We start from the raw sequence: 27,886 nt of genomic DNA, 5'->3' as shown, positions 1-27,886 counted from the left end.
AATGAACCTTACATTATATGATACACTGAGGGGAAACCTGCAGGGTGCGAAGGAAGAAAAGTACTTTTTTTTTTTTTGCCAGAAGGCATAATGTGTCGAAAGCCCCAAAATAGCAAACCTTCAGCAATTTGGCAGAGAAAAAATACATTTAGGGAGATTCCATTATTTTGTGGATGATGAGAAACTGGCATCTAGCAAGCTGCAAATTTTTCTGAGGCTATGAGTGATTACGCCTACCAATGACACCCGTATTTTTTCTAATGAAACCATTAATTTGTAAATAGGCAACATGGCTAAAATAAATTATTTCAGTCAAATTCCTGCTTCCTGACGTGAAACACCAGTCTCGATTACAGCTTAAAGCAATTCTAGGTCCTAGACTCTGCTCTCCAACAACAGTCAACCTCATGTTGATAGTACCCTCAGGGCCTAAAGTTATATACTGTCTGTGATCAGTTAAGAACCACAGCATCTCTCATCCTTTGCATAATAATCAGCTGCTCAGAACAGATGCCAAGGAATATGAGAGCCATGTCCTAGACCCCTCTCAGCACAAAGGGGTTTGGATCCCGCTTCCCCAGATAAAGTTGCCCTCACAAGGATATAGGGTATCATGACCCACCAGGCAAATCTGGATCATTCTCCATTATGGAGCCACAGGAAGAGTGGGTGAGAGGGAGGTGACTCTCACACTGCAGCCTGAGCACTCGGTTGGAAGGGAAGATCCCCAGGTTCTGGTCTATGCCCATCAGACTCTGGTTGTATCTATAACCAGTAAATTGAGCACTGGTTCTGAGCATGGCAACACAGCTCTCTACACTGGCAGATTATTAGAAAAAACCTGACACAATTCTGGCCTATGCCAGCAAATGCAGCTCAGACGTTAGCATGGACCATGTACCATTCCCAACAGGCTAGTTGTATGGGGCACATGGTTCAGGTGAATAAAAGCATGGAGTACTTTCAACTTGGGCCATTTTATACCAGCTGCCCTCAGTACCAGAGAGCAGTCCTGGGTTAATTTAATTTACCTGTATTTTTATTTTTAATCCAATCAAATGTAAAATACATTCATCCTCCCTAGAGAGGTTTTTTACTCCTTTTACTGCTACCAGTCTTGCTCAGCTCTCTCCCCATTGCACTGAAGTGTATGGTATAGACAGACTTGGGTCTTGCAAACCTATTCCCTCCCTCTTCTCCTCTCCCCCCTCCTTTAAAGAGTAGATTACCTTTAATAACCTCTTGTTTCTGCAATCTTTAGAAGCCTGTTATCTGTCTGCAGTCAGACATGTACACAATATGTGCTCAGTCGCATATGGTTCTTACACGTATAAAATAAAGGTGTCTCCTAGCTTTGTTCAGAATCCTGAGGGAGGACAAATACTCCAGACCACAAGGCACCAATGATTACATCAAATGCTAAACCAAACAAGTACAGCTGATGCCTTAGAGAGAAGACTCAAGATATTTTTCAGAGTATTCAGACTGCTGGCCTAAAAGATACTAGATTACTAATAATACATGTAAATATTTTCCTCTCAAAAAGAATGAGTGTGACAGACATTCTTGAAATTAGAGACCTATAAAGCTGCTTAATTACTTGACGTATTTGCTTACAATTGCAGCAAGACCTGTATTTGTGATGCCACACTACACCTGGCAATTAGCATCATCCTATTATTTACAGTAATAGCTGTATGATGCATTATGAAAGTCTGGGCTGCAAAGCACTGTCCAAAGTCTTAGGAAAACACTTCCAGCTCCAAAGAACTAACAATTGAAATTAAGTGAGGGAAAAAAAAAATCAGTATAAACAACTAGAGGGAAAGCAGGTAAAACTGTTAGCAGCAAGGATGAGATGTTTGTATCCTGTTCTTTTGAAAACTCCTTGGAAGTTAATAACAAAACTACCTTGACTTGAATTCTGCCTGTGGAGCAAGGCAGGCAGTTATTGGAAACAGGTTTCTCCGTCGCCCGCTTTCCCGAGAGCACACATCCTGTGTACTCTCCTGTAGTGCATGTACAGGAGTCAGAGGCAGTCTCGTGGTGTGCAGCACAGGAAGTCATGAAAATCCACTATTAAGATTGGGCATTGGTCCTTGCTGCTCAGACAAACAGAAAGCTGCGACAATTCCCTTTCTTCCCCTTGCTGAAGAATCATCTCTCCTGCGTCACCATTCTTTGTGAAACATGTTCACCTTTCCAGCTAGCAAACAGCTTATTTTGAACTTGTCTGACTCCTGGGTGAGAGACAAGTTGCACCTTCTTTTTCTTCTCTTAAAGAATTCATCGGGACTTCCACATGCAGGATTTTAGTTACTGCAAAGAAGTTTACTGCAACCATATAGCTTTTGTTTCTTAAGAAGTTCTTATCTTGGATCTGCATTATTATCTGGTTTAACCTTGTAAAACATCAAACTTGGTACCTACCCATTCATTAGAGATATGCTCAGTAAGAGCATATTGACCTTCTTAGGTCAACGCTAAACCTCACAACTTGATTCAAATAATACAGCCACTCCCCAAGGAGACCTAGCAAGTTTGTAGCATGGAAGTCACCCTTCCTGCCCAAGCTATGTTATCACTAAGACAAAAATACAGGGCTTGCTTTCAGTTTTACTCTGGTTGCTTTATGCTATCCCAGGAATATGCATCTGATAAGAGGAAACACTCACCTCAGCAACACTGAGACTGCCCTTTGGGCACAGGTCTAGTTACTCACACCTCAGTTCTCACCGGATGGAGGCTCAGGGCAAATAGTCTCAGCATGTTCCTATGGTATCTTGTGCTGACACCAGCACACAAAAATAAGCTTTTGATATGACCCTTCTCAGAGCCTAAAGCTCTACTCCCTCAAAAGCAGCAGATAGCAGCCCCCGTTAATCCTTCCAGCCTCTTCCAACCTGTGACCAACGCATTTACACCTTAGAACTCATCCCTTCTTGCCTTAGCTTTAGCAGCAGGACATTTTAACTATTTTACTTGTATTACAGCAATGCTAATCCTCTTGTGTCTTCCAATTTCCTGAAGCTACTCAAATTCATCCAGGGTCTTCTCTTGTACTTGACTGATGAGGAAATGCTGAGTTCAGATTGTGATACTTAGCAATGATTAGTCAGGAGAAGCTGTGTAGGCTCTGTGGAGACCTGGACTGCACTGAGTGGATGCAAGTATCAACACTTGATGCACAAAACTCTCTGACTCTCCCCCTCCTGCATACATCTGCATCACCAGTGTTTAATAAGACTTGAACATTTGTGAAAAGCACAGCCAGAAACCAGATCAGCTCTTCTAAGTTTGTGAATAATGAAAAAGATGTATTAAGTTGCCCTGCAGGTTAACCCACAGAAGGATTACTCAAGTGAGCTCCTTCATAAGCAGCAAATCCCTACAGCAAGGCCTTTCATGTGATCCAGTTAGTTGCACACCCAGGAGCAGGAATGAGAATTTACTCTTACATAATATTAAATACAGTCAACCACACAAGCAGCCCTTTCTCACCGCGTTTCACCCTACATCAGTATCTGTTTGGTGATGTTGCGTAAGACGTTATAATCTTGCTTCTGAGCAATAAGTAGTTAAGCTGTTCTCCTCCACAGGGAAAAAAAAAAAAAAAGTCAGTGAGCTTGCTAGTACTGTGAGGGTTAGTTTGGAGGTGAACTTCATAGATACCAGTAACAGGCAACTGTTTTTTTCCTTGCTAACAGCTGGAGCTAGTGGGTATGGAGAAGAAGAACAAAGGCCAAAACAAGAACAACAATTTCAAAGTATTAAGAACATCCTTTTGGGGAGCAAGCAACTTTGGTACATGCTTTCAAGTTTTTAAGTTTCTCTGTTCATTGGTATTTCAGATGTGCCACAGAAACACAAAAATTTTTTACAGATTCAAGTTGCTGCTCTAATTTTCTGAAGGCATGAGGTGCTTCCCTGCCTAGGAAAGGTTTGGGAAGACTTCCAGCATTTCCAATGAATGGAAAGATCTGACTTAGCAGCAATATAGCACTGTTTCAGGTTCTCTCTCAAGTACAGAGGTAACCAACGGGGCTGGGAAGAAAAGCAGCTTTCAAGCTTCCCATAAATTACCTTTCTTTACAAGCAAGGCCTCAGAATGCTTCAGATGTGAGGGTGGATTTAGACAGGAGTACTTCTCCTGCTCGCCCACTACCTTTGCTCATATTTCTGGAAGGAAGTCTGGAAAAATACTTCTGTAGAGCTGTTGCATACATCCTTTTAAAAGACAAACCTACAATTCACTGTTTCACATGGAGTGCTTGCCAAAACAGAATTCCAGATTAGCATTTGTAGGAAGCTCACAGACAAACTTTTTCTATTGCAGAATCTTATGAGAGAATGATTTCATATTTTCTCACTTTTTCTATTTCTAAAGTCTGACACAGGTAAGAATCTCCAAAATTTGTTTACTATCTATACATTATATTCAGAGTTACAGAAAAGAACCATTTATACCTTGAAAAATATAATATTAAAAATATTACATACAGGACAAAACACAGCAGCAAAATGCTGCTCACAGAAATAACATCCAGTCTTTCTGTCACCAGTTAGGGTGAAACTGTTTTGGGGGAAGTTTTCAAGGATGATATTAAAGTCCTTAATTGTTTTTTTCTTTTTTTAAATAAGACATGCATTAAAAGTAATAATGTCTAAAACAACATTATCTAATTCATAGTCAGGCACCTGAAGATTTGGCTTTAAGCATCTTCTGAAATCCACAGTCATCGCTGAAGAAATCCAGTTTCACAGAGGTGCAAACGATGGCATTTCTGAAAGCCTCCTCCGAGCTGCAATCCGCAGACATTTGGGGCAGCCTCCAGACTTGAAACACGCTTTGTGAAAGCATGTTTTGCACTCTGTTTATACATACAAGCAGTTTTACATTCAGGAAAAACTGAATCAATGGGTGTGTTCCTTGAAGGATGTTCTATCTAGTTTACCCAAGTATAAAAGTAAACAAAAGCAGCACAAGACCAGAACAACAATCATTGTAATAACTATGGCTAAACATTTTGGAAAGACTCACAGCATTCCACTGAATGCGGATAAGATCTGACATAGCAGCAATATAGTGCTGTCCCTGGCTTTCTCTCAAGTGCAGACCCAAAAATATAGCCTCCACCCACAGCCACAATTATGTTCAGACAAGTTTGTATTTTTGCTCTCTGAATTCACTGATGCAAGACAGCCACCACAGATTTCAAATATACGTGCTTTTAGTGAAGCATATTCTCAGTATTTTCTAAAAATAGGCCTGAACACTTTTACATGCCAACATCCCCCAGCATAGAGGAAAATAGTTCAGTCTGGAACATACCTGCGCATCTTTTGCATTTGGCAATCTGAAACGGAAAGACTAGATCTGCACTCTGACAGAATTCACAGATAAACCCCTTTGCCTGACAGAGCTGCAAGAACAAAAAGAGAGTTGATTTACTTTTAAGTTTAGTCTATTTATCGAACTATATATATATTTGGGAATGTCAGTAGGGATATTTTTCACACTGTTAGAGAGCCCTGGCATGTCCTTACCTCACAACCATCCACATGAGAGGTGGAGCTTTTCAGAATATCTTTAAGAAGGGGCAGTAACTGCCCTCGTTTGATCTTCACCAGGTCCTCCAGTGAGAAGAAGTGCAGCTCCTCAGTCAGATGGCTTGGGACCTGTTCAAATTCTTTCAGTACCCTGTGGAGAAAACGAGAAAGAAAATCCAGATCAGGTTACAAGAAAATGTGTTTCTTTCAAGCATATTTGAAGAATAAGCCTCTCACTTCTCTAGTCACCAAGGGGTCATATAAAGCAGATCCATGCTAAAACCTGTCTCACTTCCGCTAACAATTTGAGCAGGTATTAACAAAAACTGAAGGGTTAGGGGTTTAGAATAAAAAGTCTACTTTTAATGTGCATTACTCAGGCACTGGAGCTGCCACATGCAATTATTTCAGCAATTCTCAAATAAGATGTAAAGGGTTCTCTCCTACTCCAGAAACAGTAAGTAAAATCATGTACAGTATTCTAATACAATAAACTAGGGTTATTTACTTTTTTGTACAAGATCTTTCGGGTTTTTATTCTGCACAGATCACTTTCAGGTAAAATTGTGTTCATACTGAGTGGGTGAACACTGAAACCACAGCTATTACTTTTAAAGCTTTTCACACGCAATCAGTGTAGAAGGTACAGTGAGGATCTTAATGCTTATTCCTATAATGGAATCATGGGTGGGTGGGAGAAGGGGATCATTAAAATATATATGTATTCAATTTTGGTCAACATTTAATTGATTCTTTCCTTGAAGAGGTCCATGTTGAAGAGAGAACACACCCTGCTTTTAAAGCTTACTTTGCTTATTTCCTTATTTTAAAAATGGTCACCAATTCTGTGGTGAAAGTTTTATCACTCATACGTCTAACCACTAGTTATGCCCATGGCTTGGGCAGGTGAATACCAAAGTCTTTAATTTGCAGCAATAAACAAGGTCAGCTTTACACTTTCTAATGTTCTATCTGATATTTTGCACTTTTGGTTACTACTTTCATTTTAATATGCTTATAAAATAAATTGAATTGAGCAAATGACGGATTTCTGGAGGAAATCTTTAAATCCACACAGAACACTTGTTATCAAGACAAATCATCTCAAAGATATACATAAATATCTCTGGCCTTTTAAGAGCTAGCTAACCTAAGAACTAGCTAACCTAAGAGGGACAAAGTAGGAGAAAATATATCTCTAAAAAAATCATCAAACGTATACAATCAAATGTCTAAGTATGTTAAAAGGAACATTAAGCTACCACATAGAAGCTATTCTTCACTTGGTATTTGCAGTGCAATAGAAGGAAGCTCTGTTATCAGAATTTTTTCTGATGATCAGATTAGCTTGTTAAAAACCGTACTCAAATGCCTCTAGAAAAGGCAGCTTTTGTAAGCACGTTGTGTACTTTATAATCAATTTTTTGGGGTATAATCATGGTCCATACCTTTCACCAAACCTGCAGGTTTTCAACAGCTTTTTTAAATGAAAAAGCTGTTCTTGTATCTCCTAAAGGATGAAGGAGAAGAAAAACAAAACAATTTTAAATGAAAAACAATTGTACTTATACATTCAGAAGTGCAGAACAACTACTATTTGAGTCAGTAACCATTTGTCAGTACATCAGCCATAATCTAAAAACAGGAACTTCTCACTCAGCAGAGTTCAACAAATGGATTGTCTAATGCACCAAAGACCTACGAATGCAAAAGCTACTTCTATTCACTGACAAGGGAAGCAAATCCCAATGCTATAAATTGCTCCATGTCAGCACACCAAGCAAGATGCTAGATCTGAGCCCATGTAAGAACAAGTAACAATCTCTGCATGTGGAAGTCTCAGCCAAGAGGGGAGTGCATAGCAGGCTTGCAATATTCTGCAAAGCCCCCTTCCTCAAGCTGTGCAGAGGTGGGGGAAGTACAGCCCTTAGATTAGCCAGAGGTGTTTTTGCTAATGGCCCACAAAAATAAGGAGTCATTCAGAATTTCTGGAGCTTTCCAACAGCCATTTGCTTAGTGGAGGTAATTATTTACTGCAGGAGTCCAGCTCCCCAATGAACTCAAACTGGAAATCAATAAAGAAATGCCTTCCAAAGACAACAGGGAATGAGATCTCTGGCATAGCCTGGAAACCCTCTCCCTCCTCCCTCTTCATCTGAGAGGAGAGAGGGCAAGCCCCAGAAATGGTGAAGGAACAAGGCAAAATGCAGAGAAGTCAACTGTGCCCCCTTCCCATACGCACAAGGCAAAGCACAACTTGCCCTGAAGAGTTCTTCCCAAAAGCCTCAGACCCATAAATTCCCAATAAAAGGGGCCCTACTTACCCTCACCCTGTCCATTTCTTTTGTTTTTCTATAGAGGGCTTTGTTGATACATGACACATTGAAAATTGGCTGCTGCCATATGCTGTCCAGTAGGTGTTTGGCGAAGTTGCACACGTAGTATTTTTTGAAGTCCCATTTCATCAGTATTCGGGCAGGAATGCAAGACTGGGCATAGCTGTGGCAACAGTCACAAAAGTATTTCCCCAGGTAATCACAATAGCGGAGTCTCCTGATATATTCTGCGAGTAGATAACAACAAAAGTGTGAATGTCTATGGGATTATACCTCTTTTCTGTATGTCTATTCAGTCTAAATAATTCAAATCTACTGGGGGTAAGGAGCAATGATTTTCTTTAATTAAAGCAGGAATTTTTTGTTATTGTGGTAAACACATGGACAGGGTTCGTACTCAGAACAGAAAGCTTTCCTCATTGCCACATTTATCAAACAGAACTGATTATATTCACCATCACGAGCTCATAGGCAACCATTGTTGCCATACCTGCAAAAAACAAACAAACAAACAAAAAAAACACTTCTAACAACTGGAAAAAGGAACTGATCTTGGTGTTACATTTGTATAAAGCAGTTTTGGTTTGCTTGAGTTAATGTGCCATCGCAGATTGTTGATACTTTACAGCTATCACAAATGCTGCTCTTTGTTGGCAGACACAGAACAAGGCTTGAAAGCCTTGATTTTGTGATGAAGACATAAAAAAAAAATTAAAAACAAACCCAAAAGAACAAAGCCACTGATTCTATAAGCTTGCTTTTAAAGATTTTTTGAAAAATATTTTTATGTAAGTTGGCACAGGCCAGGAATTACATATAAAAAACACAACCAAACAAAAAGAAAACTTGGAAAAAAGTAAAAGCAGTATCTTGCAGCCTGGAGGCTTGATTTTTTTTAAATAGCACTTCCTGTTTTGTTGTTGACAGTCATTAATTTTTACTCTGTATAAGAAGGGTATCTATCACGTATTCTGTCTGTAGTGAGAAATTCCAGGCAGTGATAAGATCCTCCTACTGCCCACTTTATTACAGGCACATCCGACAGTGAGATTTTCATTCTAGTTCAGATAGAATTTACATTTGTCGTACATCCATGCAGGTGAAGATTGCAGCCTGGTTACTAGTTGTGGGGCTTTTCTTTTTCTTTTGTTTTGTAGTACTTACTGCTTTCTATTGGGGTTCCACAACCAACACACGTAAAGTTTTGGGCAGCCACCACAGCGTCTCTCCTGAACACAAAGACAAAGAGTTACCTCTCATGACCCAAAACACATTCTCCCAAAGTACAAGTCACCTACTCTGGCACCAGTGGATATTTCCAGCTTGGAAGCTGACTCCCTCCCCACATAAAGAAGGGGGTTCTGGAAGAAAAAGATATATAAGGCAAGCCCTGTGGGGGGGCTTCTAAAAGATGATCTGAAAGTATTTTAGCGGGAGTCTAAGTATTCCATGGAGAAAGTCATCAATTATTGCTTCTAAAGATAGTTCTTTACAAGAACTTAAATTCTTTCCCATTTCTTAAGAAATCACCAACATCAAGGAAAAGGGAAAAACCACCACATCTGTCTGAATATTCTGTAACTGAGAAGGCAACTGGGCCTGCAACACAGGGAATTAGACAGTTTCCCTACTTTGTGCATTTAACAGCACTTCAAGGAGAGTGAGACTGAACACAATCTGTTTTCCTTCTCCTTGCTGAAAACCTACTACGCATAAAATGTCAGCAGAGAAGTGGGGAAACTGTTACAAATATTCTCAAAGTAATCTCGCAAAATTGAATTTTTAGGGGTCCAGCTGAACACTGCATTATCGTAACACCAAACAGTATGTGTATTATCTAAAAGGACACATGCCACATTAATCAGGACGTGCGTGCCAAGAGAGAAAAAAAGGTGCAGACAGAGGAAAAAGATGCCATCCACTTTCTAGTGAAGGTAGTGACAGACACTGCAGAAGGCTGCACTGCATTAGCTCAATCCCCATTTTTGTCTGTCAAACCACCCAGGCTCCTCTGCAGGTTATGGACAAGTCCCATGCTGTCCTCATGACAGCACTCAGATCCCTTAGACTTACTTGACTGAAGGGTGAATATTAAATATAATTTGAGATCTTGGTGGGGCCCAGCCAGAAGATCCTCTTAATTTGGATACAATCTTTATTTCTTCAGCCAGATTCAAACTGGACTCCAGCTTTCTTGGAATCTCTTCTTTCAGCACAACCTTCCAAGAAAGAAACTCATGTAGATGAACCACCTATCTGTTGGACACATACCAAATGCTATGAAACATCTCCCTTTATATTCCAGGATTTCATAGTTCAGCCTTCACCTGCAAGTAAACCAAGTTCCCCCTTGGCTTAATTTCCCTCATAACAGGCCCAGGAAAAACTACTGAAGTACATCCTGATTTGTACACAACTGCCTAACATCTTAAATGTACTGAAAATTGCTAAACAGAGAAGATATTTTCCCATTTTTTTTTTAAAACAAACTAATAATCTGTGACTAATAATAATCTGCAAACTAATAACCCTGTCTGTACTTTTTTTATGCAGTTTCCCCCTTTCCGTAACAGTGAAGCAGCTGGAGTGAGACAATAATTATTTGGGGAACCAAATAAAGACCCTGCTGTTTTCTGCTCAGACTCACTCTCTGCTTAGATGAGCTCAGGAAACCAGACAGTTGAACTGCAGCTTCTGTCTGCAACCAGTGTTTTCTGAAAGCCCTGTACAGCTCTTGAGCTGTTGCTTCGGCAGAATTACAGCCCGGTTCAAAAGATGATCTGAAAGTTAAGCAATAAAGATGGTGAAAAATAGCAGCATGTCATCAGCAGCTCCATTGCCTGCCTCCTCTGCATCCCTGAAAAGCTTTCTCCCATTCTTTTATTCCTATTCCCTTGCTTTGATATACATAGGTCCTCGCAGAGCCACAGCCACCACCCTCCAGCAAGACTCGAGGACCAGGGGAATGCCATGCTAAGCCAAGTACCGCAAAGACATTTGCTGTCAAGCAGCATTCCTTCCCCTTCCCTAGGAGCACCAAATTTACCCCTCCCACACCTTTCCCTGCCCCAGAAGGAAAAGGCATTAGAAAGCTGGTCCAGCAGAAAAGCCAGTGCCAGTGGGCTATTACATTAAGATAAACAGCATTACCTTTCATCTGGGGAGACTGACAGACTTTCAAGGTCTTCAAGTTCTGCAGGAAAGGAGAAAATTATCATGAAAAAAATTATCTAAGAAAAAAGCTTCTGTTACTCAGCACTGGTTTATATCTATCTTCTGAGTTACTGTGGTGTCAAAATACATTCATCTTTCAAACACCCTCGTTGGATGTGAGGAACAACTTCAGCCTTGGCTGTAAGACAGGGATAAGGAGTCTGATCTCCTCTGTAGAGCTCGGACTTGCACAGGTGAAGAGCACTCCCTAACAGCTACACCTCAAATCATCACCACCAGCCTCCCTTCAAGAGCAAGGAAATCAACACAGAGAAACTAAGCTGAGCTAGTCCAAGCCCACCCAAAAGGCCCATGATAGAAGAAACTGGACACGAACGTTAATGTACAGAATCAATGGAGCATGCATTAATTCTTCTGGACACTGACAACTGTGTTGAGACATCAATCACAAACATGCTAGATAATGCTATAAACAAATTAGTAGCAGGTGAGATGAACAGAATCAAAGCACACACATCTTCATTATGTTTATATAGACAAAAATGCTTATGCAGACAAGGTGTTTACACTGATTGCATTGATTTTGGCCAAGCATATTGTTCTGAAGATAAATGCTTCCCCACTTATATACATCAAAATAACTCTTGCTACCAGAACTCCTTTGTGAGTCAGTTCTGAGCTTAGGGAAAGAGAAGGTGAAAAACAAGTGAATCTCTACAAAACCAAAGGGGACAATAAAAAAAGCACCTGTTAACAGCAAAAAGTAAGATGGAAGTTAAATGCTGCCCAGACCATTTTTAAGGATTTATATTTCTGTATATGTAAAACCCAGAAGGTAATTAGAGAAACTTGGGATCCCCTGAGAAGAAGTAAAGCACCAGAGACTACAAGGAGACAGAGACAGACAGTGTGCTCTAGTCCTGGAGTACAGGGTAGAGCTGTCAAAGGAAAAAAAAATCAACTTGTTTAATACAGAAGTAATAATACACTTCCCTAAATTCTCTTAAACAATGCTTCTATAATTGGCTGAGGCTGTAAATTAGGTGCAAGTTTCACACTTTGCTCATCCGCATGCACTGCCTTCCTTAAATACAATTCTAGCCCGTAAGCCAGCAAAGATATTCATTTGTAGAAAGGAAGTCCTGTACCACTCTGGAGTTTCACACGTGTTCTAACAGAGTCACACATATGTAGCTGTTTCCATTCTGTCATGTCATTTCTCCTGTGAAAATGCCTACTATGTCAGTAAATTTTCCAAGTGATGCAACAGATTCAGCTGAACAATAAAGTTGCTTCTGCAATTATAATTTTAAAGTCTTACCAATAATTACGTATTCATCATCTGAGTCACTGTGGCATGGAAATCTGGTAACCTCGTGATGTGACGGTAGATGTACCGAGGAGCTGACATTCAGCAGAGCACAGCCTGTCCAGAGTAAACAGGCATCAGTAAAACTTTTCCAGTATCTCCAGAGTAGTTGCAGTTATATATATCACTTTTTTTGCTTCCCAACTTTAACTTACACATTTTATTTACAGAGCAACTTTTACACACTGGAAGCCCATTCTGGGCAGTCTGTCATACAGCCTCCCTCTCAAGTACAGGCTTGATCAGGGTGAAGGTTCCAGAGACTCAGACAAAAGTATTTTGTATAAAAGGAAGTCTCCTTCTTACGTGCAAGCAAACTACTGATTTTCTCCAGGAGTTACGTAATTTAGACTGGAAGTTTCATCACTAAGATTTGTCTTATATATGACACTGAACTCCACTTACAAATGCATTTGCCGACACAAGCATTCTAGTGCCAGGAGCCTTTGTTATCCTGCCTCAAACTGTACATGCACAACTATTCTGGGCAATTTCACTCAGGTCAACTGTGTGGCCTGATCTGCACACTGCAGAGGAAGGAAAGAGCTGGACTTCAAATCCCACAAAAAAGGATTTAAACAACAGAGAAAACTAACCAATTGCAAGCATGCTCTGTGGAGAGTTGTGATTGGCATGTCACTTTAATCTTACCTTCCCATTTTCATATATAAAAAAAATTAATTACAATAAATAAAACACAGAGATGTGAATATTCAAAAGACAGAATTTGACCCACAGGTAACTCACCTGTGGAATAATGATCCCTACGGAATACAGCTTTGATTGGGTGTTGTGAGACTCGAAGAAGGGAATTTGGTTCCAAGAAACACCCAAATTCTTTTAGCATTTTCTTGCACAATAATAAAAGGCAAAGGCTGGTAAAAAAGGTTGCATTATAGACTAAGCAACTTGCCTTCATAACCACTGTCTGAAGAGGCAACAGAAGAATCTGACTTCTTTACTCCTGGATAGGAAGAAAACTCCAAATCAGTGTGATAGCTGCCATCTGATCCACTGGTTTCCTCCAGACCCCAGGACTCTGCCTGTTGGCTTAGGATATTACATTTCATCTTTTCCAGAGATGCTATAATCATATCTGCAACAAAGAAGTGTGCGTTCTCCTGGACACAAAATTGAAACACTCATTAGGACACGGCCCAATTTTTCCCCATGCTGCTTCAACTCAAGAAATGAAAATGTAAGGCTATTTGGCTTTTCCTTTAAGCACCAAAAAGCCCTCAGGTAATTCAGAGACAATAAGCAAAAGGCAACAGCCCAGACAATTATCTGTCTCACTCTTGACTAAAACATACAATTTGCTTTTATCTTCTCCAACTATTACATAAAAAGAAACTTGATTACATGCCTAACTGAAGAACAGGTATGCATTTTATGGATGTAGTCTTCTAGTTACACTGTATTGATTAGTATGCATGTGTTAATCCATATAATGTATTTAATAGGATTTAATTAAGTCAGTTGTGTGCAAGCAGTTTTGCACGCATGCTAACTTGGATGGGGTCAGAACTAGCAAGTTTTAAAGGGACTGTAGATCTTCAGAGGGTGAGTAGCACAAAAGCTAGTAAAATGCTTTTGCACGTTAAGAGTTAAGCTGGCGAGGTGATACCACTACGTAGGGAATATGCAGCAGGAGAGCTTACATGGTCAAATCAAGGCTACATAGAAAGTCTGCAATAAGGCTAAGCAGAAGCCCAGGATCTGTGGTGTTTGCACTGCCTTAAATAAAAGTTAGTTGTTTCAAAGCTTCATTGTGGCATTCCCATGCCAGAAGCAACCCCTCCATGGTGTCCCTTACCATCTTGCCTGCCAGGGCTACCCATCCTCTAGGACGAGGGAACTTGTAAAACCATCCCAGGGCCACCAACACACTTGGACAACCTTTGGGCTTTCTGCCCCAGTGTCACTGTTGTTTCCCCTACCTCCAGCAGAGCATCCCACTGCTGCTGCCCTGGGCATGGGCTCCCACCCCAGGTTCAGCTCAAAAGCGCATGGGTCACTGGGCATATGTGCACTCAGGTGCGCAGACAGGAACTCAGAGATGCCTAGGATACCCTCCCCCCTCGGCTCAACTGTGCACATTTACATTGTGCAAGGCTAAACCTCTGCTTGAAATAACCTGGAAGTACCTAAGGCTACAGATTCTGTGTGCAGAATAATTAATAATTTTTTAAAAGTGCCCTTATGCTACAAAAGATTGTACCGCTCATGTCAGTGTTCATGACATCCCATACAATCTGCACAGGAAGCATTAAGAAAAACATCAGTGTTTAGAAATAGCTGAAACTTAAGCAGCACAGTAGATATCTATTCTGCTTTCTAATTGTTCACAAGCAAATGCATTTAAAATAGAGTTGTCTCAATACTAGAGGGCCCACAAGTACACATGGGTGTTTGAAGAGACTTTCATCTTATGCCTAACACTGATTAACATCACTTCCTTGATTAACAGTTTCCTCAGAGATGAGGACACAAGACACACCATTAGCAAAGGAAAGGTTTACACAGCCTTTTTCTTTAGGGGAGCTGGAAGAGGAAACCTCCTACTTTGAGGGTTCAAAGAGCCTGTGTGGCAGTGGTTAACCCCAGATTAGTGGGAGAGCACAGCACACCAGCATGTCCTGCTGATAAAAGTAGTCATGAGCACACCTGAGGTAGCCGTGTTGGAAAAAGATGGCACAAGATCCTATTTGAGTGACTTAGGGTACATCTCCCTCAGCTTTCACTTCTGCCTCCCACCAGGGTCTGTCACCCTAGGAAGGTCCCACCTCTGCTGTGACACCCACCTCGTCTCATTTCTCTCCCACTCACATCACAGTGGAAAGTTCCTCTAGATCATCTGGACCTTCTTCCTGGCACAGGACTGCAACCCTTAGACTTGTTAACACTGCATGTAGCTTAGTCTTTGGTCTCCTAAGCTTTTACCAGTTTCAACCAGAGATTATTTTACAGCCTAAAAATGTTATTTTCTAGCAGCCCCACTCATGGTGACAGCTTTTTGTAGTTTTTCCACCTGTAATCATACCAGCTCCCAGCCATCTGCACAGAAGTGGCTGACATGATCTTGCCTTGCTCGGTGACCATGGTTTCAAATCCAGGTATCTACTCAGTGGTCTCTTGGTGACTGAGAGCAAATTACTTTGCTTTTGGTTGCCATATTACAGATGGAGAAATGTCACCTCCTTTCTGAAATGCCTTACACATAAAGCGACATGAAAAGCGAGTTCCAAAGTTCCCTGGTTTTTTTAATGCAGCTTAGGGACACTGAGAGCTTCAAATCAAACGCAGAAATTGCCACTCCAGTAAAAGTAATGCCATGCACAAAGATAATCGCCTCTCGGGCCCAGGATGTGATGCTTCCACACCCACAAAGCTGCAAAAGATTCCTTTTCTAGACAAACTTTTAAAGTTCTTTTGTATTAAATCCTACTCATTGCAATAGTTAATAGCATTAACCTCTCTTTTTCAATCATTAGAAAAGATATTAAGGCCCAATTTAGCACACAGTTATATGCTACAGCGCTATCTTGCCATCTTTATCTCTATTTATAGACTCAAATAGGCTGCCTATCTAGCAACACACCCAAACCCATTCGAAACCCCTATGCAAATTAGAAGCTATTAGATACTGCCTTAAATTACTGCAGATGTTACAACTACTGTGCTTGTCATTTGCTTTGTATTTTTTACAGCAACTTCATGAGCTCATCATAAGCACAAAAAAGTCAGCCTCCCCCCTGTCTCCTCACAGTAAAAAACATGAAGCAAATCCTGTCCATATGCTAACTGCAACATAGTTTGGCTCAAGGAATACGTCTGAGAAAATGCTGGAATGAAAAGGGAAATATTTGTGTGTTCTAAAATGTTGCAGTTATTTTAAAATAATTCAAAGTATTTAATTACGATGGATGGAAAGTAAAAGCAAATAAAGAAATGGGTGTTTTAGACTGAAGGGTTGTTCACTTAAAGAAGGGAAGAACAGGGGAAAATACAACATTTTTTAAGATTTTTTTCCATCACCTCTTTTTTTTTCCCCCTAAAGGTAACCAGAGAAAAGAGCATCTATGGAGATTTAGTAACAATTGACAGTAATTATTGAGAAATGCCTCCTGACACTTTATTTCATGTAAAATGGGAAAAAAAAAATTATGACAACAGGTTTTTTTGATGCCCTCACCTTCTCCACGTCTTCTGGAAGCACGAAGATATCCTGCAAGGAACGATTCAAGGGAACAGCGCTTATGTTCAAAGGTGAAGTAGAACCTGTGGGTATAACATGAGCTTTATTAGCTGTTTCTTCATCTACAGTTCCCAAGATGTGTGCAGGGTGATTTCCAGAGAGTAAAGCAAACTTTCTTTCCCAAAACTGACCACAGCTGAGGTTGGACGGAGTGATGAAAGGAGAAGTAGATAGAAATGTGAGAAACAAGTTGGCCTTTATACCCTGGCAACCTGAAGCATGGGTATCAATTGCCAGGAAAACCCGGTTTAACTCTCAGCTAGCTCCTAACCCCTGCAAGAGGAAGGAGCCTCACCCAGCACAGCCCTCATCGATGCATTCCTGGTGGTCCTACTAAATGCATGTGCATGGTAATAAATCCAGGTGGAGCACATGCATTAATCACAGTACTCTGTGCTTCCCAAAATAGCAGTTTTTAGTTTCCTGGCCTTTGCTGCTGAATTACAATGAGTATGAGAAACAAAGTTAATCTCTTTTCCCATTAAGAATGTTTTACTGTGAAGCAGAGAACACATCTGTTTTTCTGCAGGTTTAAGCTGTACTACAGATTGTTTCCTATATATAAGTAAACATAGTCACGTTCTTTTACAGAAAATTGAAGGCACGAAATCAAACCCTATGTTTTGTATTCAAATTACAATCACTGCTACAATAAATTTGCTAGAAGAGTGATGAAGATAATATATATTTTCTGTAAGTGTACAATGCCAAAGTGATATCAAAAAAGATGACTCCAGTTTTGTACATTAACTAATGTTTGTTTACTGTATTCCTCTTCTCTGGTCTTGTACAGACTGATTTCTATTTCACCTACAAGGTCATTGGGGGGGGGTTGTGTTGGTGTTTACAGTATAAAATCTACCCTGTCTAAATGCTATCACCATACAAGCCATTTAATGCCCTTGCAGATAACAGGTTTTAATCAAAGACTTTTTTCCAAAAAATTCACCAAAGCTGAATTTGTTTGAAAAAATCTTAAAAAGGGAAAAGAGGGCCCACAAAACACAAGAATAATTTATGAAGACTAAAGGACACCGGACTCTCAGGACTACTTTAGATTCTTTATAGTGTAGTAATTTTTGTTATGCTGCCCTAAGCATAGTCAGGTATGGTGCTAGAGTGTAGCAAATTAGACTTAACATTTTTGTAGAGAATTGTTAATACTTATTAATACACCGTGCTTATTGAGGAGGAAAACAGGGAAGACATATACCATGCTGATGATTTGACTTTTGAAAACACTTTTAATCAGTGCAAAGTCACTATACAATTAGGTTATTTTTGTATCTATTTGATGACTCATCTTACAGGATAAACAGTGTGTGGGGAGATGTAAGTACTGCTAAAGACTAACAGCTTGATAAGAGCTTGCATTCTTATCAGTTACGATAAGAGACAGAACTGGGGCTCTGAATATAAAAGAGCAGAAATAAGGAAATGGGTCAAATGATTCCTTTTTCTCTTTAAAACACCAGCCCCAGCAAACTGGTAAGGGCTGATGTTCAATGCCATTTTGAAGTCTAAATGAAAACTTTCTCTCTTGCTTACTCTTTGCATCCCACTTCCACCTTTTACTAAAGTGAGTGTAAAAAGGAACAATAGCAATTCTGGTTTTGCACTTTTAAACAAAATTTAGTTTTGTTTTACACAAAAGCAGAGTTTTGTACTGTGTGACATCTGGGTGCCATACAGAATTTGTGGGTGGAAAGGAAGGAATGGTGTAGGACTCCAAAACCATGAGAGTTTTACAGTATGTCATGTGTTGCTAAAGATGCTGGATAATGTAAATGAGGGCAAGATGCAGAGTTAGAAGCATTTTTCCTTTAAAAAAAAAAAAAACCATGAAAAGGAACAAAGGTGGAAGAAATTAATTTAGACAAGACGAGCAGAGGAAAGAAAGGCTAGAGACAGACAAAAAAACCTAAAAGAATGAGGACTCTGAAGGGGAGACTTAATGAGACTTATTTATTGCTCAGGGAATTTAACAGAAGGTAGACATTACTCTGCTTTCCTCATTTTTCTATAAAAGAACGTGTGGTTTCCATACCGAAGCAATCTAGTTAGGACAACTAGGAAAAAAAGGCAGGAAAAAAGATTGGATACAGACCCATACTAAGAAACATGCATTTTGTATGAGCATTTCAGAATAGCATTTATCACTACAGACAGGCTTTACTGGAATCAAGTTTTACTATGACACTTAACTGAACAATTATCACTAAAATTTTCACCCTTTCCAGAGGTTTGGCAACAAATGGAGGATATTGAGGAGATTTATAGAGGACAGCAGTCTACAGGAAGGAGCTCAGTGCATCCAGCAATGGGAATCTACTCCACATCCGACCCAAAATAACCCATTTGCCCTTCTGCTCCTTGGCACCATGGCCTGGAGGCAGCTGAGGCTAAGGAAAGAGCTCTCCTAGGAGCCACAGGAGGAAATGGCCTTGATGCATACAAAGGTTAAAAGGAAGAACTAGCCCTGTGAAGTGCTGGTGACACACCAGCCATGAAACCCCTCAGAAAAAAAAAAACAAATTCAGCCACAGACTCCCTGTTAAGGAAGACTGAAACTTTTCAGAAAGCTGTGTGGAGCTGCTGGCCCTTTGAAGTATGAAAAAGTGACAAGTCCTAAAAGGAATCTCACAGGATCAGAAGTAACTCCCTTATTAAATCCCACTGAAAAAAAAAGATTTATTTTGATTTAAGTCATCATGACTGTCATCTTGTGCATCCCTCACATGTCCAGCCCTTTGTAATCAATGAATGAGAAACAAAAGTGAGGATCCATCTCCTTTGAAATAGCACGTTTCCTTTGAAAGGTTCAATTAGGAGATATGCCTGTGTATTTCCTGCCCTCAAATCATGCATTTTATTTCTTCTTTTTCAGTTTGCCATTTGCTTCCCCTGCCCTCTTTCTCCTGCACCTGGGATTTAAATGATTGAAAGTAACAGTGAATGGCTGATTGCAGAATTTTTTAAGTTGTACAGAAAAGAAATCAAAGTTTGATGCAGACAGAGCACAATGTATAACAGGACCCCCAGCCCCCGTCAGGATTACTTTTTAGATTATAAAAGCAAGGACACTTCTTCAGACACCAGGCTGCCTTCAGCCTTATTGCTGTGATCACCTTCTAGATAAGCAAAAACTTATTGACCCCACAGAAACTTGAGACATATCCCACTTACATCACAGCTTCTCTGTTCTTATACACCTGCCTCATGGTCCCTGCTGACATTTAGAGACTTGGCCAGGTTTTCCAGACTGAGATACCTAAACCTGCATGACTGGCTGAACCCAGCTCCAACCACAGGGTGTTGTTTGCTTCTCCCCACATCTCTGCTGGGCACTTTAAGTCTGTCATGCCTGGATCAGCCAAAAAAATACCCACCAGAAGCAAACAACCATAGTCTTTGCCATACCTGTCGATAACAGCCTACCCCAGAAGGCCAAGTTAATTAAATAATAGAACAGGGACTTTAAGAGTTATTAAAAAGCTAATAAAGCTAAGTTATTTTAAAATACTTTAATTTTAATTCTCAATTAAATTTTAATTCTTGACAATTAAAATTTTAAAATATTATTCTAATACTTAAAGCTTAATTAAAAAGCTAATAAAGTAATTAAAAGGATCCTACTACAAGCCTCTGACCCTGCAACGGCATGTGCCTATTTGAGAGCTCAGTGCAGACTGAGGCATTAGATGTGTTTTGAGTGAATAGCCAGATGGTACCAGACCTTGGAAATGGAGCTTAACAGTGTCATCACTTAGCCCCTGATTACTACTAATCAAACAGAGACAAAACAGCCTTTATGCTTTTTATTTATAATACAAAGGCAGGCTGACTGCTACCTCCCACCTGTCTTCCATCCAGTACAGAATCAGGTCTCAGTTGCACCATCTTCTCGGGCCTCACTATCTAGTAAGATTAGGACATCAGATACACAAAATTCTTTGCAAAAATAAAATCAAAATGCTTCATCTCACTGTAGCAAAGGACACCAACAACATTAGGTGCTAAACACAAGGAGTCTTCTGCTGCTCCGCTAAGTGACTGCGGCCCTGAGCCAAAGTCCAGGAAGGCTGGCACATCTCACCATTACACAGGTGCCATCCCGAGGCCACATTTGCTGCTCCACTTGCCAGCTTTGGGGCACAGGGCTGAACTCTGGTGTAACCCTGACCAAATGGCCCGAACTCATTACTGTGAGGCCCCATGCTGCTGGGGGCTCCATGCCACTGCAGGAACAAGAGGAACCCAACTCAGCAGAGATCAACTCTGCTAGCAGCTTTCAATCTGCTTCATCTGCTCCTCTTCACAGACAACACCCACTCAGTGTGGTGAATGAGGCATGCTGAAGCAGAGGAGGAGTAAAAAGAATTGTGATCTGCATTCAAAGAGGCCACATCTCTGAGAATAGCTGGTGCATGTAAAAAGGGGATGAGAAGTAGGAGGGAAAAATCGTTGAGCCGTAACAAGAATGGCTGTTAACCCAAAATCTGAATCAAGGGGGTCTCCTACCTCCCGCTCATGTCAAACACCAAGAGATGTCTGGAGGAGCCAGTACACAGTGAATCACCACCAAACTCCAAGACCTTTGCTATCTGCTTTCAGAATAAGAGTAATTGCGAAGATAAGGTAAAGTCAGTGGTAGTCTCATCTGCTGGATGATTTGCACTGATCACAGCTCAATGATTTTTACATTTTATCATAGGGTCTCTACTAAAGAAGCATTCCTGTGACTGCAGACCAAAAGAAAACTCCAAGCTAGAAAGCCTCATGTTTCACTAACTCTAACACTTGCCTTCATTTTGAGATTTCTTTCTTTCCTCCCACCCATGTTGAATGAGAGCTTTTGTATAATCATTTGCAATTCCCATAAACAAGGCCAATTTCAATTACAGTAGTCCCTCCATTCCCAGTACAGAAATTTTAAAACAAGAGATGGGCCTGTGAATGTAAAGTTACCTGGTTGATCCGATGGCTCTGGCTGGGAAAAGCCATGCAGAGAACTGCAGTCACTGTTGCTAACAGGTGCAGGCTCCAAAGCACCACAGTATTTTAATGGATCTATTGGCTTACTAACTGTTGAATCTGGGAGAAAACTTGTAAAAGCCAAGTCTCCTTCTGGGGGACTGAAAGAGTTTCGATGTTCTTTTCCAGCAAGCACAACAGCTGATGTGACGGTGCCTCCTGTTAATGTTACTTGGGTAAAGCAGTCCTGCTTTAGAGGGGATACTTCTGAAAGAGTGAAACCATTCAAGGAGGAAGTAGCCAGATCCCTGCCAGAATAATGTGGGCAAAATAAAGAATCCAACAGAGGTTTAGAGGAATCACACTGCGTATTGTCCCAACACACCCGATGCCTTGTAAACCTAATATCTGTTTGTGTATAAGCAGCACTGTGATGTGGGGAACCGCTATCACTGTCATCATTGTTATCCCCATCGCTGCTCTCTTCCCACCGCTCCAGGTCACTGTCTGGATGTTCAGCTCTCTGCATGGTGGTCTGCTCTGACAGCAAAGAGGGCTTCAGACCAGATGCATTTAGAACAGACAAGAGAATGTCTTTGATAGCTTCAGCACTGTCTGGGTATGATCCAAAACTTCCTGCATGTCCAATCACTGCTGGCCTCAAGTATTCATCTGTTCAGAAGACCAAAGAAATCAGTAAGTTAGGAAACAATTTAAAAAAGGCTAATTTACAGCATGAATAAAATGCAATTTTCACTTTTGACATGGGTGAGAAGAAAAGGAAGGACTGAATTCAAGCACCACTCTGTTCCACTTCTTCCAACTAGATCTTGCTTTCTGCAGTCAGGAAGCAATTCTGTCGTTGATAGGGTCATAGGTAATAAATCAACAGTAAAGTAGGCTGCTTCTAGCCAACACATACAATTAGTTAAGACTAACGATGGCTGATTGTTAGTGTGCTTGAAAACATCATTGTTCTACAAAACTGGATGAAGTACAACGTAAATAACTATTACAGCCCTGCTATTTACCATTTTCATGTTTTGGTTCTATTGCCAATAAGAGAAAAGGTCACTTGGGGCGGGGGGGAACCACAACACACCCAAAACAAACACACTTCTAATTCCTATTTGTAAACTCCATATCCTTTCTGGCAAATCACAGGCTGTTGAAAGAGGCTTGGGCTCATATCAGTAAGCATTAAGGTTTAAGAAAATGTTTACTGGAATTACATTGGTATTTCATTTAACCCCTGGAACTACTAAAATTCTGCAACATCTACAGCCCACAACAGTTATTTCTGGAAGATAATCTTACATGCTTCACAACAGATCAATGCACAAAAAAGCTGGAAATCTGCAAGCCAAAGGTGCTGTCAGTGCCTGATGAAATTTGTGAGCTACAAAATTCTATAACTAAAGTAGTTAACTAAGGAAGTCTCCCAACATTATTTAATAAAGTTTTGGAGGCTCAAAACCTGTACAAACTTTAAGAAAAACAATAGGCATTCAGTTCTCATATTGAACCACAGATAGAAAAGAAATTATAGCAAGACATGTGGAGGATCAGAACAGCAGGAAGAAAAAAAAGCATACATTTAGTAATAAAAGGAAAAAGAGGTCAAGTGCTTACAGGTTTCAGTCAGACACTTCCTTCTCACATGGAGAAGGCCAAAGTAACCTTTAGTTCGTTAGTCAGAGGGGTGGCAACATTTACATGATCCACAAAGAAAATCAGCCAGAGTGAATTCATTAAAAAGCCTCAGAAGGAATAAAAATTACTACCTGCCACAGCCCTAAGTAATCTACTGCAAAATTGGAGTTCAATAGAAAATGGAAAAGCTACCTGTAATGGCAAACATGACAACAGAAGTGTGATGTAAAAGCATACACTGCAATTGGTAGCTATTCAAGAATAAATCAAAGTTCTATACCTTCAACAAAAAGTCTCATAGGAACTGCCATCATCCAAGCAACGAAGAGTTTAGACAAAAGGTTAATATTTTTCAACAAGAAACTATCAACCACATCATGACAAAGTGATCAACTGTCTCCTTCCGAGAAGATAAGTCGATCGTAAAATTCTAAGAATAGATACAAACAAGAAGATTCATTTCCAGTCTAAAGATCGATTACTTATGATCACAAGGAATGGTAAACACCACTGCTTGAAAAAAGCGGCAAGTCTTGCAGACAGCAGACCTTGCCCAGAGGTTGCTCTCCCTGGACACACCTCAATAGAAGACAACAAGCCACTCACCTGCCAGCATGCACTCAAACTGCTTGGTAGATAAGAGTTTGCTAATGAAGGGATCCAAACCAAAACCCATGCACTCTGGAAAAGTAAGTCTATAAAGAGCACTTCTCATCAAGAGAAAGCAGAAAAAAACCCAACAACCATTAAGAACAACACGTAGGCGCTATGGTGCAAGTGTTACTAGCAACAATCTCCACAGTAAAGCCAAGTCAAAATGAGCTGAACAGTTCATCTGACAGTGATCAGGACCAGTCCTCTGCCACTGATCAGGACTAAACTCTAGCAGGGAAGCAGAAGTAGCTGCAAAACTGCACTTTTGCTTGGCTGGTGTTTGCCAAACAGACTCTGCACTACAAATACCTTGCCTGTATAGCCAACCACTATAGCGCAAGAGCAGGAGTGAGAAAATAAAAGCTAGCTGACTTTCAAAATCCCCCCTCCCCCCCAAAAAAACAAACATACATTTCTATCTTTTCAGGAAAGGAAAGCAATCTGATAACTATCAGATGTTTCAGTTGCACAAATATAACTTAGCCCAGGCTAAAAACATTACCTTTTCTGTGCAGTCACAACATTCAGTCTTGCTGCCTTTAACTCCTCATCTGATCTGCTCTCCTATTGCAAAGGCCAACCCGAGAGCCTTACCATTTCCTCTCATCCTTCACCTCCACCACTCCAGCATCATGAGCATCTCTAGTACAAGTCACATAATCATGGTGACTTGCTCTGCTAAATATTTGTTCTCTTTTCTCTTATATCAACTAAGACCAAGTTTTAAATTTTTAACTCAGGTTTCTGCACTGCCAAGCCTGGAAGGAAATTTTAAGCCATTACCAAGAATAGGTTAGTTCCAGTGATAAAAATCTCAAGTTCAATTTTGCAACCGATACTCACATGAGTAATTCTGGTAATTTGTTAAAATCTGAGAATGGAGGTCTTGAATGAGTAAGGAGTTAAAACAACTTCTCAAGAATCATCTGAACAGTTCAAGTATTTTATTCAAGTGTTCAAAATGCTAGCATAACTAGAACAGCCAAACTACCCTTTAAAAGGCAAAGAACCATACTTTCAAACTCTACAATATACTTTGATGTCACATCTTAAAAGCCAATAAATGAGATTTCCTCTCCAATCAGATTTCATTTGTTTAAAACAGATTTTATCAACAGCTTTTACTAGTGCTACTAGCACCAGTAAAAATCCCTAGAGGGAGACATTTTAGAACAAAATGGCATACCTGACAGAACTGAGATTTGAGGTGTTGGAGCAAGACAGCTAATCCTCGCTGGAGCATACACCGAGGGACTTGAAGAATATGCCGTTTCTGTAAGAGTCTGCTAGATGAATCAGAAAAGCCATAAGAACAAGAACACACAGGCAGACAATTTGGTTATGTGACAACAATACTGCGATGACAGTACCCCCAGTCTCACACTCATCCCATCAGGGGTTGCAGAAGAACACTGTTAACTGCCTGCTGCCAGTCACCAACTCCTGGCAGTGACTGAATTGCCTAAAAGCCTGTCTGGAAAGCTCCCTACAAGCAGGTATTATACAATGAGCTTTCGCATCTTAACTCTGCATGTTGCATTTTACCCAAAGGCAGGTGATCAAAAGCAGCATTTCAGAGCCCAAGCCAACTACTGGTTCTAGTCCTGAGCATTTAGTTACAAAATTAACCACACAGTCTGTTAAGACAGGCCGTTTCCCCTCACCACTTTTAACTATCAAGGCAACCATACTATTTATTTTTTAGAAGCATGTTTTCTTAGAACAGAGATTACAAATACCTACTCAGGTATATGCTCAACTCCTCTACCACAAGCACTGGTTGATTTCAATGAAACTGTTCACAACAGGAGCGTTAAAATGTGCATTTGTCTTACACATGATAAAGTGCTGAAGTCAGAAGTTCATGTATTTGTCAAAACAGCAATGATGAATTGGAAAAGAATTCAAGGAACTGCCAATTTGTAGCTGGAAGGAACAGCCTGTTTAGACACACACGAGCACATAAAGCGCTGATTCCACAACCATCACCTACCTACCTCATCCATGTGCTGCCTGATCTCCCAGTGGTATTGCCTGGGATCCAGCATGGTCACATAGCCATTTCTGTCTAATTTGATATAACATACTACATGGACTTTATGTCAGCAATATGCTTGATTCAGCGTTAAGCAAGACGTGGCACGAATAGATAATACTCAATCCAGCATACAGCCTGCCAATATAAGCCGACAAAAATTTTGGACCCATTCGAACTGGCCGAGCAGGTTTATACCAGATCAGCACTTTGCTTTGTGCAGTCATGATACTTCTGATTCAGCATTTACAACCCCAAAGCTGGATTTATTGCACTGTCAAATCAGCATAAGCTGAATGAGGGCAAGCAGTTTAACTTAGATACTGAGGGGCTAATTCCAGTAAGGAAGTAAGATACACCCAAACCAGCACAGCAAGAGGTCTCCCAAAGCTCGCAAATCCCATGCAGGGGTCATGCTTTTGTCTCCCGACCCCTTTCCACGGCCCCATGGGTGCGCAGAGCACATCACAGAAACAAGGGGAAGCACTCCCCAGCCCTCCAGCATCCTCTCTTCACCTCCAATTCCCCCTGCAGTCCTGAGGAAGAGTCAGGTGACTCAAAGATCAGACCCTGTCCAAATTCCCTTCAGGCTCATGGAAAGCACAAGTTTCCAAAGCAAAACCCCAAGAAGAATTTCCCTTTTAACTCAAGAATAATGTTTCACAACAGAAAGAGCAGGCTGCATTTCTAGTACTTGGTGTTTAATTACAGCGAAGCTTAGAAAAACATTCTGTCCAGTAACTGATTTGGTACTTTTTTTTTTTCTTTCTTCCCTCCTCTCTCCACTAACACAGAAAAAATGTTGTTTAGACAGACTTTACTACACACAAATACCATATTGCTAAGATTATCAGGTAAAGTAATTCTTACAGGAACTCAGTTATTTAACAGTTAATTTGACAAGAACTTACTTTAGGTAGTCACTACTTTTTAAAATCAGTAGTTAACTGACTCTACCCCACACCACACTGAATATAAATACTTTATTAGTAAGCATAAATGTTTTAAGATAGTATTTTTTTTTAAACAACCCCTCCATCTCTTAGATCTTATCATAAAGAACTGGTATTCCGAGAATTTTGATAAAAGATTTCCATTTACTCTAAAAATACTACCATTTAAACAATACCACAGATTGATAATTAAATATTCAAGGAACCTTCCCCCAAACAAAAAATGTAATCAAAGTGTGCTTACCAGAAAATAAGAAAGCAGAGATGCCTGAAGCATACTGCAACATACAGCCATAATTAATAAAAAGGGGTGACAAACAGTTTCACGTTTTTTACAGCATAAATTAGCCATTTTTTTTCAATTTTAGGCCTAAATTTCCAAAGTTCAACTCCATAATGGAACTGCTATCGCTTAAAATATAATATTTACCACAAGCACTCCAAATTAAAAGCCACAGAATATTTTTTTGGAAACAGTGTCCCCAGTTAATGAAAACACTGGGGGACTTTTTAGATTATTTCTTTGTTTTACCTTTTTAGAGCCGGAATGTTTGAAGACTTCCGTTCTGGCGTAGCTACCTATAGCTACTGCCTGGAGAGACATGATGGGAAAACATTTCTTTTTTGTTAACTACCTGGAAGCAATTGAGAAAGAATTACAATGATTACCGAATTAACCACGATTTTCCACGTGTTTCGCAGACGCTAAATTAAAGCTTATGCTAAAACACTTTTGGTGGTGACTTTGCGCACTTACAAGCTTATAAACTTACTTAAGAGCGCAGCAAAAATGAAAGGCTGTATTACATAGAGAGTAGCTCAGAGAGTTCGTGAAACAGCAAAAATGTTCCTACCACAGACACGCAAAGCGCAGCGTATTGCTTAGTCCGTCGCTACCCGAAGTTTTATTATAAAAGCAGAGGAAAGACA

The 27,886-nt window shown here is 40.2% G+C and overlaps 1 protein-coding gene across 3 annotated transcripts; it reads right to left on the bottom strand.

Moving 5' to 3' along the window:
- Positions 1 to 4,398: 4,398 nt before the first annotated feature.
- Positions 4,399 to 27,586, bottom strand: RUBCNL (rubicon like autophagy enhancer). 3 transcript variants are annotated; one of them, XM_013948428.2, is made up of 15 exons: positions 27,489 to 27,586; positions 25,155 to 25,254; positions 21,656 to 22,333; positions 16,625 to 16,710; positions 13,343 to 13,550; positions 12,382 to 12,486; positions 11,037 to 11,079; positions 10,534 to 10,666; positions 9,960 to 10,105; positions 9,051 to 9,115; positions 7,875 to 8,113; positions 6,999 to 7,060; positions 5,548 to 5,701; positions 5,333 to 5,423; positions 4,399 to 4,871 (listed from the first exon to the last, which is right to left on the bottom strand). In XM_013948428.2, exons 1-15 carry the CDS (start codon positions 27,558 to 27,560, stop codon positions 4,759 to 4,761), a joined length of 2,295 nt encoding a protein of 764 aa, XP_013803882.1. In that variant the 5' UTR covers positions 27,561 to 27,586; the 3' UTR covers positions 4,399 to 4,758. The 3 variants fall into 3 exon arrangements, with proteins under 3 accessions (XP_013803882.1, XP_067148329.1, XP_067148337.1); XM_067292228.1 differs by having other exon boundaries at positions 25,155 to 25,251; XM_067292236.1 differs by lacking the exon at positions 21,656 to 22,333.
- Between the last annotated feature and the right edge of the window lie 300 nt (positions 27,587 to 27,886).

This window comes from Apteryx mantelli, chromosome 1 (assembly GCF_036417845.1).
Source record: "Apteryx mantelli isolate bAptMan1 chromosome 1, bAptMan1.hap1, whole genome shotgun sequence".
In the NCBI taxonomy this organism is placed as follows: Eukaryota; Metazoa; Chordata; class Aves; order Apterygiformes; family Apterygidae; genus Apteryx; species Apteryx mantelli.
This window is presented reverse-complemented; position numbering and strand designations above follow the sequence as displayed.

What these genes read in the sequence shown, in the direction of transcription:
- RUBCNL (XM_013948428.2), bottom strand. Translation starts at nt 27,560, where the DNA reads ATGTCTCTCCAGGCAGTAGCTATAGGTAGCTACGCCAGAACGGAAGTC. An exon ending in TGAGCTCATCTAAGCAGAGA is followed by an intron (nt 10,106 to 10,533) that starts GTGAGTCTGAGC and finishes CTTTCTTGGAAG; the next exon opens with GTTGTGCTGAAAGAAGAGAT. An exon ending in TGGAACCCCAATAGAAAGCA is followed by an intron (nt 8,114 to 9,050) that starts GTAAGTACTACA and finishes ATCTACTCGCAG; the next exon opens with AATATATCAGGAGACTCCGC.